The 15,606-nt window shown below is 30.7% G+C and overlaps 1 protein-coding gene across 1 annotated transcript in view; it reads right to left on the bottom strand.

Annotated features, from left to right (window-relative positions):
• The window catches only part of LOC132718303 (electrogenic sodium bicarbonate cotransporter 1-like), a 53,250-nt gene that overhangs the window by 20,511 nt on the left and 17,133 nt on the right, over positions 1-15,606 (bottom strand). Inside the window, 4 exon segments of the mRNA XM_060701994.1 lie at positions 748-911; positions 7,009-7,080; positions 9,334-9,399; positions 13,906-13,938. Coding sequence (XP_060557977.1) covers positions 748-911; positions 7,009-7,080; positions 9,334-9,399; positions 13,906-13,938 — 335 coding nt within the window.

The raw sequence follows: 15,606 nt of genomic DNA, 5'->3' as shown, positions 1-15,606 counted from the left end.
TTTTCATTTAACAGAAACATTTGAAACATCTATGCTGGGAACAACTGATTGAACATAAGATAGCTCCTTTATCAATGCATGTACAACCTCCAACTTTCATCATATATATATAAATCGGAGTAGGTCACGTCCATTATAAAATGTTTAACTATCTGAAGATATGTGAAAATATGTGAAAACATTTGAAAGCGCTAACAGAAATAAACATATAAAAAATTAACCAACTTTGTACTCTGCATTTCCCAAAACATACTTTTTTTATATATATTTATATAACCTTTAAGATTATAGACTCGCCATACTGTTATCGTTTAAAATATTGATGTTTCATTTGGAAAACACCTTATGAGACATAAAATGAAGTAAAGTAGGTAGTAGGCGACAGCAACATTGGATTAATTATGATATTTACCCGTCGTTATTCAACATTTACCAATTCATTACCGATCATTATCCTTAAAGCATATTGTAGAGATTTAAACCTATACACATGTAAAGAGCGGAACAGGCTATCATTTTAATATCTCTACAATTTCAATATTTTGATGCTGAATAAAAGTTTATTTTCTCTGTTTGACACAGTAAGATTATTCCATATTTTAAAGAATTTGAAAAGCACTGACTGTTCTGATTTACAAAAAAAAAAAAATGAAATAAATCGGAGTAGGTCACGTCCATTATAAAATGTTTAACTATCCATAATTAACTGTTTCAACTGTCCATTATTATCAATCTAACAATAATTACCTTAGCAGACGACGCATTTTCATGCAAGTCTGTACCGGAGGACTGGTTCCTCTTTAGGTTTGCGCCCAGGCTGGTGTCCATCTTCGGGTTACTGTCATTATGACTCATCTGATTAAAGTTGGGTAACGTCTTTACGCCTTTTAACTTAGTCTTTGCATCATCACCTTTATACACATATAAAATAATCATACAATTTAATTTTTGAAATTTTTATACATGTACGTTCAGTCTGATTTCCTTTTTTCAAAATAAATCAAAAATAAAAGATTTGATTTTCAGGAAATTGATAACAAAAATCATATCGAAAACAGAACAGAAATAAATAACAGGTAGACATTAAGGAGCTGCATAATGAGAACAATAAGCAAATAAAATTTTTAATAAATAAATCAAGTAATATATAAGGCCAAAATAAAAGAATTTTTGTTTCAAGTCTCCCTAGCAATCCACTTTTTTACATGCTTACTCTTGACTTTTTATTTGCTTTGCCATCTTGTCAAATTCAAAATAGATATATAATTCTTACTACACACCCACTATTCTTGGGGTTAAGAAACCGGAAACAGGTCTACATGTATCTTTTTTTTTGGCCTTATAGAAAATAAATCAACAAATATGTGACCACAAAATTGATTTTAAAGTGATGTAATTGAATTAATAATACAAGTATTTAAAATCAATTCAATAGAAAATTCTATCAGACTTTTAACAGATTGTCATTCTAACAAACTGCTGAATAAAAAGTTTAGTGTTACAGTGCCTAATTAATAAATAAATGAATAAATAAATACATTGTCAGCTACCATATAAAGTATATATTCCTGTAATACAAACATTTTAAAAAACTCTGAAAAGGTCAATAGCTGAACAGAACAAATAAAATATCCTTATATTAGAACAAAAAAAAAAAAAAAAAAAAAAAATTTTTTTTTAATTATTACAAATTCAGTTAACAGTTATATTTAAAAGATGCTATAAGGATTTTGGAAAAGAATATCAGCTGTCCTTCCATATATTATTTCCAGCATCAGCAACACCTTCCTGGAAGCATCTATCTCCAATAAGCTTGTTCACAGCCCCAAACTTCACAACCACTACACCCCTTTATGTACATTAAAATTTTCCGATCTAAATTTATTATAAAAACCTTAACAACCTTCAACATGTAATAACTAATTTAACATAAATATTTTATCATCAAGTAAGATTAATTCTCTCCTCTGTATACCAAATTGTTTAAGAAAAAAAATGTTAAAGTACAAGATATTTTTTAGTTCCGTATATAGTACAATAATAGAAGTTTCTGAAGACATATAAATAATGAACTCTATTTTACTGGAAGCAACTATCTATTCTATATTTCATTAAAGTCTAAGAATGGTGTGTATTAAAGTGTGGTCCTCTATGCAGTAAGTGATTTATAAAAAACTGGCCAAACACCTAAGGGTCTATATTGTATGTCTTATTCTCTATAACCTGAATTTTGAGAAAACTATTTTCAGTATTTATCAATTTTCTTTCCCAATATAGTGTAGGCAATACCAAAATCCGTAAAAATTGTTATTATTTATTACAAAAAAAAGTGCAGGAAATATCAATTTACAATTAAAACCCAAAAGCTAAATTATAGTGTGCCAATAAGTGCTGTGAAATATAAACTAATGTATCATTACAGTTAACCCTTCTCCTGTTGGGACAGTGATTTTTCTTTGCCACCAGACGGCAGAATAGTGTCCAGCCAACCTGAACTTCCATTTTTTTTACAATTGCGGTATCATATTAAAGAACAAGTTGTTCCTGTTAGAATAGAAAACGTCTCTTCTTGTCAAATCCTCTCATATCATAAAAACAACTGCAGGTGTTGCCCATATTGGACAAAAAGATATGTAATTAATTTGCAGTCTAGACACAGAAAAAAATATCGCAATTCATTAAATAACTACACCAATTAAGGGATTGGTTCTTTCCATGATACATTGTCATATATCATCTTACAGTAAATTAGAATGCTAATATATATGAATGTACAAATTACCTTGCACTTTTAGGTGTGTAATACCATATTCCTTAATTAACCTTACTCTTTTAGGCGTGTTATACCTTACCATGCTTAATTAACCTTACTCTTTTACAAGTGTTATACCTTACCCTGCTTAATTAATTTAACTCTTTTAGGAGTGTAATACCTTACCTTGCTCAATTAACCTTACTCTTTAAGGAGTGTTATACCTTACACTGCTTGAATGAAAAGTGATTAGCCTTTTCCACCAGCATAGAGCCAGGCTAGCCTGAACATATGTACATGCAGTTTGAATGGGCCTTATGCTGTAGGTAGTTTTTTTGTTTGTTTTTTAATTTTGATTATGAAATTTCTTGAACTTTAAATAAACTGTTCCAAGATTCAAAGAAGGGCATATCCATTACACAAATTCAGTAGATTAAGGAATAAGAAGATTTTTATTCCATTTATAGTTATTTTTGTTTGTTTGGGTTTAACGGTAGAACTAGTCATATCTAAATCAGTTCAGACTTTCCGGTACCATCTCAACTTCAGTTTAGCACCTCATATTCAGTGCTACCCTACCCTACCAGCTTTTTCATTAAAATAATGGCCTTAAAACATACACCTGTACTGACCAAACCAAATCCATACAAGTATAGAATATAAGTCAAACATAAATTAAATAAGTTCCAATAACTTTCACCCAAGATTCACCGGGCATAATGACAGTAAGACCCAACTTAGCTTCTTGAAAATCTAGCGTAAATAGCAAAAGAGGGTTATTGAAAAATATGAAATACAACAGAACTGCAGAGGCGGGCAATATATGCCCAAATAGAGAAGAAAACTGATATCTTTTGGTTATAGAATTATGGCTAAAGAGGAAATCAAAATATCGCTTCAAAATTATGAAACTTTTCTAATTCAAGGAACAAAGCTTCAATGCAAATTGCCATTTAAGGGCAATATATTCGTAAACCAAAATCAAAATGACCAGTATTTTTTATTCACAAATGATCCAAGTATCATGAATTTCCCTAATTTGTTTAATAGATGAAGCACAGACACAAAACTTGTTTTTCTTTGGTTTAAACCTTTGACCTTGATCTAGCTATTCTGTGACCTTGACCTGGATGTGATGTCTCTGAAATGTGTGTTCAGACCTTGACCCGAGACTTTAACCTAAATGTGGTACCTCCCAAATGTGTGTTTTAACATTGACCTAAATGTGTTGCCACTGCATGTCTTACCAAAGAGATAAACATCTTTGGCTATTTAGATACAAAAGGCAGACATGAAATTTGTCTGAATTTTATATGTTCTACATAGAGAGTTTTTTTTTACTACGAAAAATTATAACATCTTCGTGCCAGAAATATCTTGTCTCAAAGGCAAGCCTTAGTCTCAGAAATATCCTTCATTAGGTCTGTTATTGATATAGAGGTGTCAGAGACTTTTTGTAACCCTTATTCATAATATGAACTGAAAATGTAACATTGTCATAATTATTTTCATTTTCCTTTTGAAATGCAAAAAAAAATAAAATTGTAAAATATATAGAGGTGGTCAAAATGGCTAATTGGGTTGATTACAACATTTGGTATAGAGACTATGCAATAACTGACCACTAGATACAATGAGGTCTGGGAAATTTTGGACAACAAGGTAAGTTTACTTGGCAACATACAAAATAAATAGCAATTAAAAAATCCTTAAAAGAAAACAAATTATAACGTAAAAAAAATATGTAAAACTGTTAAGACATAATTATTAGAGCAAAGGGTTTTTAATAATCATCAAATAATCCCTTGTTCGTAAATTACCTGAATCATTTTTTTACACCAATCAATGCTAGTTTGAATTATTTGCCCCTGACACCACATGCTATTTTATATCACATTATATTAAGCAGACTACAGTAAACTCCACTTATAAGGTCATTCAGGCCACCACAAATATATGGTTATATCCAGTATATCCTGAATGATATCTTTATATCCAAGAGGCAACCAATTTGAAAACAAGAGTCGAGCCCCCCAGAGCCCCCCAGCAACAGCATCGTTATCGGCAGTAGATTGTTATAATTGGTATATTGTTACAAGCGATATCATTATAAATATAAGTTGGAGTATACTGATCCTTTGCCTTAGCAGATCCTTGCCAAACTTTTTTCTCTCAAATATAAATCTCTAAACTTTCAAGTCCTTACAAGTTTTGTTAAGAAAGTTAATAAAATCTTATTAATGCAAATATTACAGAAAATATTAATAAACCTACTCCGGATAAGCGAGGGCTTATCAGTAAAATAAGTACTTGTATATAGTTAAACCTAAAGATTTTATTTTAATTTCATTTTAGAATTTTAAACATGTAAGACTGAGTGAGATTGGTTTAGAAAGCAACACACAATACAAAGCACACTGAAGTATACTGGAAAAGTTTTTAGAGTGAAACAAGATTGCATTTGAGAAAAATGCTATGCCACCGCATGGTTCAAATTTCATAGCTGTACACCAAAGGACAAGAAAGTAGGTCACATCATCAAAATCTAGGTCACCTGATATCAAAGTTCAATTTTACAACTAAAACTGTGCACATGGTCAAAATGTCATTGCTGTACATTAAAGGACAAGAAAGTAGGTCACTGTCCCCTTGGGCAAGGCATAATTTTGACCCAAGGGTTTAATTTAAAACAATTTTGATACAGGTCCACCAAACAACATTTCAAGTCAAATATCTAAGCTATAGCTTTCTCCCATTCAGAAAACATTTGTTTTATTTTCTGTTTTTACTATGTGTACATAATGAGAATCACTGCCCCCAGACAGGGCCAATTTTGACACCAGGGGAAAATTTTGAACAACTTTGTAGAGGACCTATAAATAATATTATATATCATACATCAAAGCTCTATGCCTTGTACCTTCAGACAAAAATATTTTTTATTTTTTCACTATTATGTACATAATGAAAATCAATGACCCCGGGCGGAACAATATTGACCCCAGGGCTATAATTGGAACAATCTTGCCAGAGGTTCACTACACAATGTTCATGCAAAATATCTTAACTCTAGCCTTTGTAAATTTAGAGAAGATGATTTTTTAAGTTTGTACTATATACATATACGGAAAACCTATGGCCACCAGGGGGCGGGGCTAATTTTGACACAAGAGGCAAACTTTAATAACTTTTGTAGAGTACCTTCAGATGATATAATTTAACAAATATTAAAGCTCTTAGCCTTGTACCTTAAGACAATAAGATTTATTTATTTTTTTACTATAATGTATATATTGAAATCAAATGACCCTCGGGCGGGGCCAATTTTGACCCCAGGGCTATAATTTGAACAATCTTGCTAGAGTTTACTACACAATGTTCATGCAAAATATCTAACCTCTAGCATTTGTCAATTGCTAGAAGAATTGTTTTTGAAGTTTTTACTAAAGTTTTTACTATATACATAAAAGGAAAACCAATGACCCCCGGGGCGGGCTGATTTTGACCCCAGGCTATAATTTGAACAATCTGGGTAGAGGTATACCAGGCAATGCCTTACGCAAAATATATAAGCTCTAGGCCTTTTGGGTCTTTACAAGGTGTTTTAAGTTTAATATGTACATATAGTGAAAAATCAATGACCCCGGGGCGGGGCCGATTTTGACCCAAGGCTATAATTTGAACAATCTTGGTAAGGGTCTACCAGAAGATGCCTTATGCAAAATATCTAAGCTCTAGGCCTTTTGGTTTTTACAAGAAGGTATTTTAAGTTTTTACTATATGTACATATAGCGAAAATCAATGACCCCCGGGGCGGGGCCAATTTTGACCCAAGGGCTATAATTTGAACAATCTTGTTAGAGGTCTACCAGACAAAGCCTTATGCAAAATATCTAAGCTCTAGGCCTTTTGGGTCTTTACAAGAAGATTTTTTTAATTTATTCTTATAATTCCTTTTGGTTGCCATGGCAACCAGATTTCTGCATGGAATGAAATTCTTTAAACAACTTTGGAAGCCCTTCACCAAAGGAACAATCCTGCCAAGTTTGGTTGAAATTGGGCTAGTGGTTTTTCAAAAGAAGATTTTTTAAGTTCACTATATATAATCTATATAACACACACACAAACACACACACACACACACACACACAGGTGAATCGCAATATGCCACCGCATCGCAGATGCTGCAGAGGCATAAAGCAGATGCTGCGGTGGCATAAAAAAAAAAGTCACATCAATTTCACATTAAATTGTACCATTTTCGTTGATTACTGACAAACGACGTAGCGTTCCTGGGCTATGTGGAAACTGCCTATCCATTCCAAATGCTGAAATCCAAACAAGTCCTTAAAATACTAACCATTGTATTATTCTTTGCAATAAACCTAATTAGAAAATATATCTAATATTTTTCTTTGGCTGAAAAAATATTTATGGTATTATAATTTTGCACACAGAACGTAATTTGATAATCGTTAATAAATTGTGATGTAACAGACCCTCCTTTAAACAAAACATAACACCTTCAACGGCATTAACTCTTCTGTTACTACTATAAATAGTAATTAGGAAAAGCCCAGTGTACAAGGGCAGTAACTCTTCAGTTACTACTCAAAAATAGTAAAGAGCAAAATACAAGGGCACTAACTCTCTTGTTACTACTCAAAAATAGTAAAATGCAATAAACAAGGGCAATAACTTCTCAGCTACAACCTGAAATAGCAAGTTTGCTAATCAATACCAGTCAAATGTTCTATTTATAGAATTATCAAACCTATTTTTAGAATTATAAATCAAACTAATCAGAGAATGAAGTTTGATCTGCAAAAATGTTCTATTTTTAGAATTATTAAACCTATTTTTAGAATTATAAATCAAACTAATCAGACAATGAAGTTTGATCTGCAAAAATGTTCTATTTTTAGAATTATTAAACCTATTTTTAGAATCATTAAACAAACTAATCAGAGATCTGCAAAAAAAAGATCTGTATGTTTGCTCAGCTACCTGTTTAAATATTAATTTTAAAACATACTTGAGTATATAATAATCTATAATATTTCATAATATAATAAACATCATCATAATACTTTAAATACAGCGACATACATGTACATTTCAAACTTCTGGATTATAATTCAATAATAAATATAATCAATGCATGCAAAAAAAGACTATTCAATAATAATTTGATTATAATTCTTTCTCCCAAAATGTAAATATGACAACACAGACAAACATAAATCATAAAACATCATCAAAAGACTGCCCAATCATGAATATTGAATACAGCACATAACAACACATCTCAACTCTGCAATTCTATTGGTTAGTGCTTTTTTTCCAAGCCACACCCATTTCTTTTCTTGGTTAAAAATAGTAACACACCATTTTCTTTTTCTTGATTAAAAATAGTAACCTATCACTTGATTAATATATCTAGCTTGACAGAATCTAGCATACATTTCTTTAATTCATTCATTTCAAAGATTTGTTTTGTTTCTTAATCAAATAAAGCTGGAACTGCCTGCTCTTTTCAATTTAAATGATGCACCAGGAAATTGCTACATTAATCCTCCTGCAGAAACAGTCAAAAGATAAAATCGCCCAATTGAATGCACCCAAATAAAACCCAAGCATTGACCTGCCAGTGCAGAAACGGATCTTTCCCTTGCAATCACTCAATAGATCGGAATAGTTACAATTTATCTGGTGCATAATTAAAATAAATTTCTGGTCCAATTTTCTAAACAAAAAATAAATTTACACACTATATATTGCATAATTATGATATTTTTAGTTTTAAAATACTGCTCTTGTTAATATTGTACAATGAAAAGTGTATACCAATAAATTCAAAAAGGTATCTTACAATTGGACATACATGTATAATTTTTCTTAGTAACTTTTGTTAATTTATATCCTAATATTTGTAAATATGTAAGTATACCTTAGAGCTGAAAAAGACAAAAGGTAAATAATAAATTTAAATAAATTCTAAATTGTATCATAAGACTGTGTATAAAGTATTTTAAGGTGTTCAATCCATTATTTAGGTACATTCAGAATTTACATCAGAAAACACTAACTAAAATAAAGGTCCAACTTCTATTGACATGGGCCCCACCTATTGTTTTTTGACCAAATAGGCTATAGGGTAGAACTTTGCCTCCCTGATGACACAAATATAGTTTTTAGTTTTAGGTCCACATATAATTTGTTAAATGTGTCGAGGTGGCAGGAAATAATTATATGGCCATGGTAATCCTGTAAGTACTAGCTAACTATCTATATATAATATTGTATCATTTGAAATATATTTTGGTGAATTTAATTCTATTTTTGATACAAAAATGAAATTAGTCAAAAATTAGGTGTTGATTACAATTAATATCAACTGACTGAACCATTCAAACTATTATAATTATATAATTGTTCTAGTAATATTATAGTAATATTATAGCAAAAATACGCAAAAACTCAGCTGAGCCAGTTCAAACCAGTTTTAAATGCTAGTTTAAACCAATTCAAACCAGTTTATGTGCCAGTTTAAACCAGTTTTAAGCAGAATAGCATGTTACCATGGTGAGCATGGTGTGTGCGACGTCCAAGAGTGTGTACATGCCCAGCAAACGAAACACGCAGCCCTGTTAAAAGGGGTTAAGTAAAAAATAGTTATAAAGTATTGCACCATCAAAGCACAATGCACAGAAATGATTCCAAAAATAGAAATTTTCAACAATATGTCTAGCTAATGCTTTTGATATATAATATAATAATAAGATAAATATTTGTACTTTGAAAGATAAATATTTGTACTTTGAAATAAAAAAAGTTTTAATCTTTAAAAAAAAAAAAATTTTTTTATTGAAGTGACCGTTTAAAAGTCCTGAAATTTCAAAGTGGCTTTATTCTATTCTAAGCATAAAAGTGCTAGTCTAAAATAGACACTAAAATTTTTTATATCAAGCAAAAATGATCTAAAAAAACAACATTTTTTTTCTACATAATCAATTCATGCTTCAAACAAAACTTTCCAAAATTTAATGTCAAAAAGCAACAAGGGGATTGCCAAAAAACCAAAACAAATCCCCGCAGATCTTTAAAACCTTATCAATTATAATAATCATGTCAAAAAAACACACACAAAATCAATTTGTAGCTACTGAATGAACAATAAAAATTAACTACAGTGTAACAAGCATAGCACAAAATATGCAAATTGAACAATGCCAACAATTGCTGTCTATAAATGGGGCATCTGTACAACATAGCTTCAATAAAAACAAACAATTTAAACTATAGGAAACCATTGCTTCTCGTCTTAACAGACCTTTCACATTTTCTTTAACAAGCATATTTATATTACATGTATAAAAACAATAATATGACCCGTTTTTTTTTTCTAACGGGCGTATAAAAAGGCTGGCTGGATAGCTTCCTCACATGATGGAATTCAAAGTCCCTAAAGACCTCTCGAACCTGCAGCAGCAATTCTTAGTTATATGATTGTAGCATGATTCTGGGAAACACTGGGAAACATGATATATTAAATATATGAGTTAAATGTTTTGTTTTGTTTGTTTGGTTTTATTTTACGCCTTTTCCCAACAGTATTTCAGTCATATAGGTGGGTAGTTTCCTAACCATCGTTCCTGGAGAGTTACACCAGTACTAGACTACCTTCCTCCGTGCTAAACTACCAAAGCATCTCCCTGGGATCAAACCCACGCCAGAGTGTAGTTTAATGTATTATTGCATCTTTTTTATTTTGTGAAACATTATTATAACAATATGCTCATTTTGTGTGGAACATGATTGTTACTTGTACACCCATGTATCATTACACTTGTGTACTTTACGTAGTTCTGTGTGGCATGATATCATTTAACATAACATTTTGTAGTTCTGTGTTGCATGATATCATTCAATATTAATATATTGTGTAGTTCTGTGTGGCATAATATATCATTTTAACATGATATTGTGTATTTCTGTGTGGCATAATATATCATTCAATATTAATATATTGTGATGTTCTGTGTGGTATGACATCATTTAACATGATATTGTGTAGTTCTGTGTAACATGATATCATGTAACATAATATTGTATAGGTCTTTACAGTTTGGTATCATTTCACATAAAATAGCATAGTTCTGTGTAACATGATATCATGTAACATGATATTGTGTAATTCTGTGTGGCATGATATCATTTAATGTGATATCATGATATAATGATATCATTTAACATAAAATTGTATGTATTCTGAGATTCATGATATCATTTATCATAATGTAACATGACTGTTATTATAAATTTAGATATAACAACACATATGCACTGTAAAATAGTAGGAACATTTTTCTGGATAAATTTAAATGTATAATTTTCTATATACAAAGATAACATATAGGATATCTAAAATTAGCAACTAGCAATATCTGATATATGTGATATAATATATGACTGAAATCTGAATGTATGTGATATGAAATAAATTATACAGTGATTTTCCTTTTCTTTTCTCTTTTTTTTTTTTTTTTTTACTTAAGCAACATCACTGCCTTTAGAGCCAAGATTTTTTTTGTGTGTAATAACCATACGAAACTTGTGAATTTAATGAAAATATTACAATTTTTTATTCTTTTTTTTCCATACAATAATATCAAATGATATTTTTCATTAAAAGTAATTATTGAAGCTGGTTGTGGAAAATTTTCATAATTTGGGAGGATTTTGAAATATCAAATTCAAATTGGAATTTCCAATAATCTTTTGAAAAAAAAAAAATTTCTTTATTTTTTGAGAAAACAAAAATCACCGAGTATGAATGAAGTCTGATTTTAACCAATTCTGAAATATTACTAGAAATGTGTCATCATGCCACGGATGCCCCCACATGCAGCCAAAATTTCAGATGTTATAATATTTAGTTCCAAATTTGTTTGCACAAATTATTTTTTTCATTTTAAGTTCAAAGCCCTTAAAACTTTTCAATGTTAACACAAACCATTTTCATACAATGTTCAAGGCACTGAAATTATTCAGTCTAAACCTTTTGAAAATAGCATATTTCATATTTGTAGCCAAAATAATGGCTACATTCATTTCAGTGCTGAAACTGAAAGTTCAAAATTTTTCCAACATTCAAGAAAGATAAGTTTGTCCAAAATCATTGAACCAAATTCAAACTTGACCTGCCCATTCCTTTGACATATCCATATGTCAAATTTGAGTAGTTGGGTAGATAATGAACAGAAACTGTAAATTTCATATTATTTTCAAAGTAAAAGGGGCATTACTCTGCCAAAAATCATTGAACCATGACCAAATTCAAACTTGGCCTGGGCATTTCAAAAATATATCCATATGTCAAATTTGAGTTGAATGTGTTGTACCGTTGGGGAGATAATAAACAGAAACTGAAAATTTCATATTATTTTCAAAGTGAAAGGGGCATAACTCTGCCAAAAATCATTGAACCATGACCAACTTTGAACTTGACCTGCGCATTCCTGTGACGTATCCATATGTCAAGTTTGAGTTAAAAGTGTTGTACCATTGGGGAGATAATGACCGGAAACTGAAATTTCATATTATTTTCAAAGTGAAAGGGGCATAACTCTGACAAAAATCATTGAACCATGACCAAATTCGAACTTGACCTGTATTTTCTCACGATATATCCATATGTCAAATTTGAGTTGCATGTGTTGTACTGTTGGGGAGATAATGAACGGAAACTGAAAATTTCATATTATTTTCAAAGTAAAAGGGGCATAACTCTGCCAAAAATCATCGAACCATGACCAAATTCGAACTTGACCTGTATTTTCTCATGACATATCCATATGTCAAGTTTGAGTTGAATGTGTTGTACCATTGGCGAGATAATGAACGGAAACTGAAAATTTCATATTATTTTAAAGTAAAAGGGGCATAACTCTGCCAAAAATCATCGAACCATGACCAAATTCGAACTTGACCTGTATTTTCTCACGACATATCCATATGTCAAATTTGAGTTGAATGTGTGCAACCGTTACTAAGATAATGAACGGAAACTGATGATGACGGAATGACAGAATGACGGAATGACGGAAGGACGGAACAGGGTAACACTATATGCCCCGGCCATTACATGGCGGGGGCATAATAAAATGAAATGTTTACCACAAAGCAATGGCACACTTAGAGAATCTTTAACTGATACTGTAAACCAATGGTACAAGTTAAACAATCAGTGAATGTAATAATGGTTCACAATGAGCAGGGCATAACTTCACATCTTAAGTTTCAACTTTCTATACTATTGAACGCTTATTCTCATTATTTTGATATTGAAATATCCCATAATTTATCGAGAAATCCAAAGTACAAGTACAACAAGTCATTTTTTTAAAAAAATTTCAGCAAGTTTTAAATTGTTTGTTTGTTTCTGGTTTTACGATGATCCGAACACATTAATTTTTTAGTCATATCTTGGCAGTGGATCGCTAAAACTTGCTTTTCTGGGTAACTAACCAGTAAATACCAATTTCTCTGTAAGTGACTGAATACTAATCCCACATTATTTCTGAATCTGTAGTGAATGACAAATCACTATTAGACTCAATGTCCAAAAAATTTTTTACAAGATATTTTTCGCTACGCCCATGGATCCAACCAGCTACCCTGGATTACTAACCAAATGCTGTCCCTATTGAGCTAAGCAGGTGCACTTTTTATAATGATGAATTGACTTGGTATATTCATCTATGTAATGATTTATGGAAAAGAAAATATAATATAATTATACTTCAATGAAAATATAAAATATATTTCACTGTTAAAATATCATGCAATTTCTTTTAAAATGATCATAGTATACATTTGGGGGGTGTGGAAAATATTAAGCAATATTTTTATGGAATTTTATTGTAATGTTGTGTAATAAATTCATTTTTCATATAGCGTACAACAGATATATTTTGGGAGGTGAACTATAATTAAGCAATAAGTTTATTGGCATTTGATCACTGAAAATAACTTTTATTTTCTGAAACTTGTATTTTAAGGGGAGGTAATAAGCAATGGTCTCTCGTCAAAAAAAAGTAACAATCTAAACTATGAAGGTTATGCATGAATGAAAATACACAATAGTGTACCTGTTCCGAGTGTGTTGCCAACCTCCTCATGCTCTGTAACAGTTACACAACAGTGACAGATTTAAAACAGTGAACAGTGACAGATTCAAAACAGTGACATATAGTTCTACAGTGACATTTTTATACAGTCACATCTTATATTCTATACATGTTATTGAACCGTGACATATTGAAAAACAGTGACAAGACTGGAAACAGTGACATTTTCATAGACTTAAAACAGTGACATTTTCATAGACTTGAAACAGTGACATTTTCATGGACTTGAAACAGTGACATTTTCATACAGTCACATTTACTACACATTTTTAGACAGTAACTTACTAAAAAACAGTGACAATTTTTTTTTTTGGTAACAGTGACATATTTTAAAATTTAAATACATTATTAAACAGTGTCATATTTAAAACAGTGACATTTCATATAGAACAGTGACATGTCTGTTTATTATAGACTGTAAAAAATTATAAGAAAAGGTTAAACAAAAACTTTTTGTTTTTAAATTTCACTTACATCCTCTTTTTTTTATCAATGCTTAAGATACTGAAGCTACAATAATCTGGCAAATGAAGCTCTTATGTACCACGTCCTATGTTTAACAACCAATACGGCCATCATTTTGGACATTTTTTAATCTTAAGTGTCATAAAAGAAAACAGTTACAAACAAGAAAAAAAACTAAAAACATCACATTTGAATTGAACATAAAAGATAGAACTGAAATAAAAAACGAAGAAACAAAAATATACCATAAAATAGAAGCATGAAATAAAGAAGCTGCTGAAAACAATATCTTATTAAAATAAAGCATTTATTTACAGTATTTCTCCTAATTAAAGCCCCAGGGGTGGGAGGAGGGGGCCGGGCATGTGATTTCATCAACAGGGTGCTATTAATTAACACCCAATTTTCTTAATATACAACTATTACGGTAATGCCTAGGTTGTCAAGTGCAAAATAAAAGCCATCTTGTTTGATAAATAAAATGATGTTGTTGCAATGAGGAATGTGTTACACCATCCAATTATTTTTTTATGTTTACTACACTAAATATCTTATATGTACACGTATTTGTCCACCTTCCACATCTTTCAATCTGGACAAAACAATAATTTCTAGGAAAAAAAATTTATATACTGACTTAATAGAGAACAGTGCAGACAATGATTAGACGGCAAAGACGTGGTCTGTACTGGTTGTATGAATAAAATCAGTTGCCCACAAATAATTGAAATATTAAGGCATATTGGAATTATCATCATACCTTACCAAATGAAATGTGGGAAAGGTGGCACTTATATTATATGAGGGGGGCTTACATGTATATTAGGAGATATACTGTAAAAAAAAGTATTGAAGCATATAAAATGACTGATAATTTACGAGAGTGTCAAACATTTTTAATTCACATCACTACCCCATTGATACATTTGACATCTTTGTTGATAACAATTTCATGGATTTTTTTTTCTGATAATGTTTTCATCAAGAAATAACTAAAGTTAAGGCATTTCATTTATCTTTCTTTTTGGTTAAGATTTTGATTTACTGCTACTTGTCTAAAATCCTTGTCACCCGCTGAATTTCTTAAAAAAACTTGTTCAGCTTCCATTTTTCATTTTTGAAACTGTTCCATTATAAATTTGGGGATATCAAGATCCATGTTAGAGTTATGGGCCTTAGAAAGTGACCTCTTACTAT

Source organism: Ruditapes philippinarum, unplaced genomic scaffold (assembly GCF_026571515.1).
Source record: "Ruditapes philippinarum isolate M1 unplaced genomic scaffold, ASM2657151v2 ctg1573_1_1_1_1, whole genome shotgun sequence".
NCBI lineage: Eukaryota > Metazoa > Mollusca > Bivalvia > Venerida > Veneridae > Ruditapes > Ruditapes philippinarum.
The sequence above is the reverse complement of the archived record's forward strand: the minus strand, read 5'-3'. Positions and strand labels throughout refer to the sequence as shown.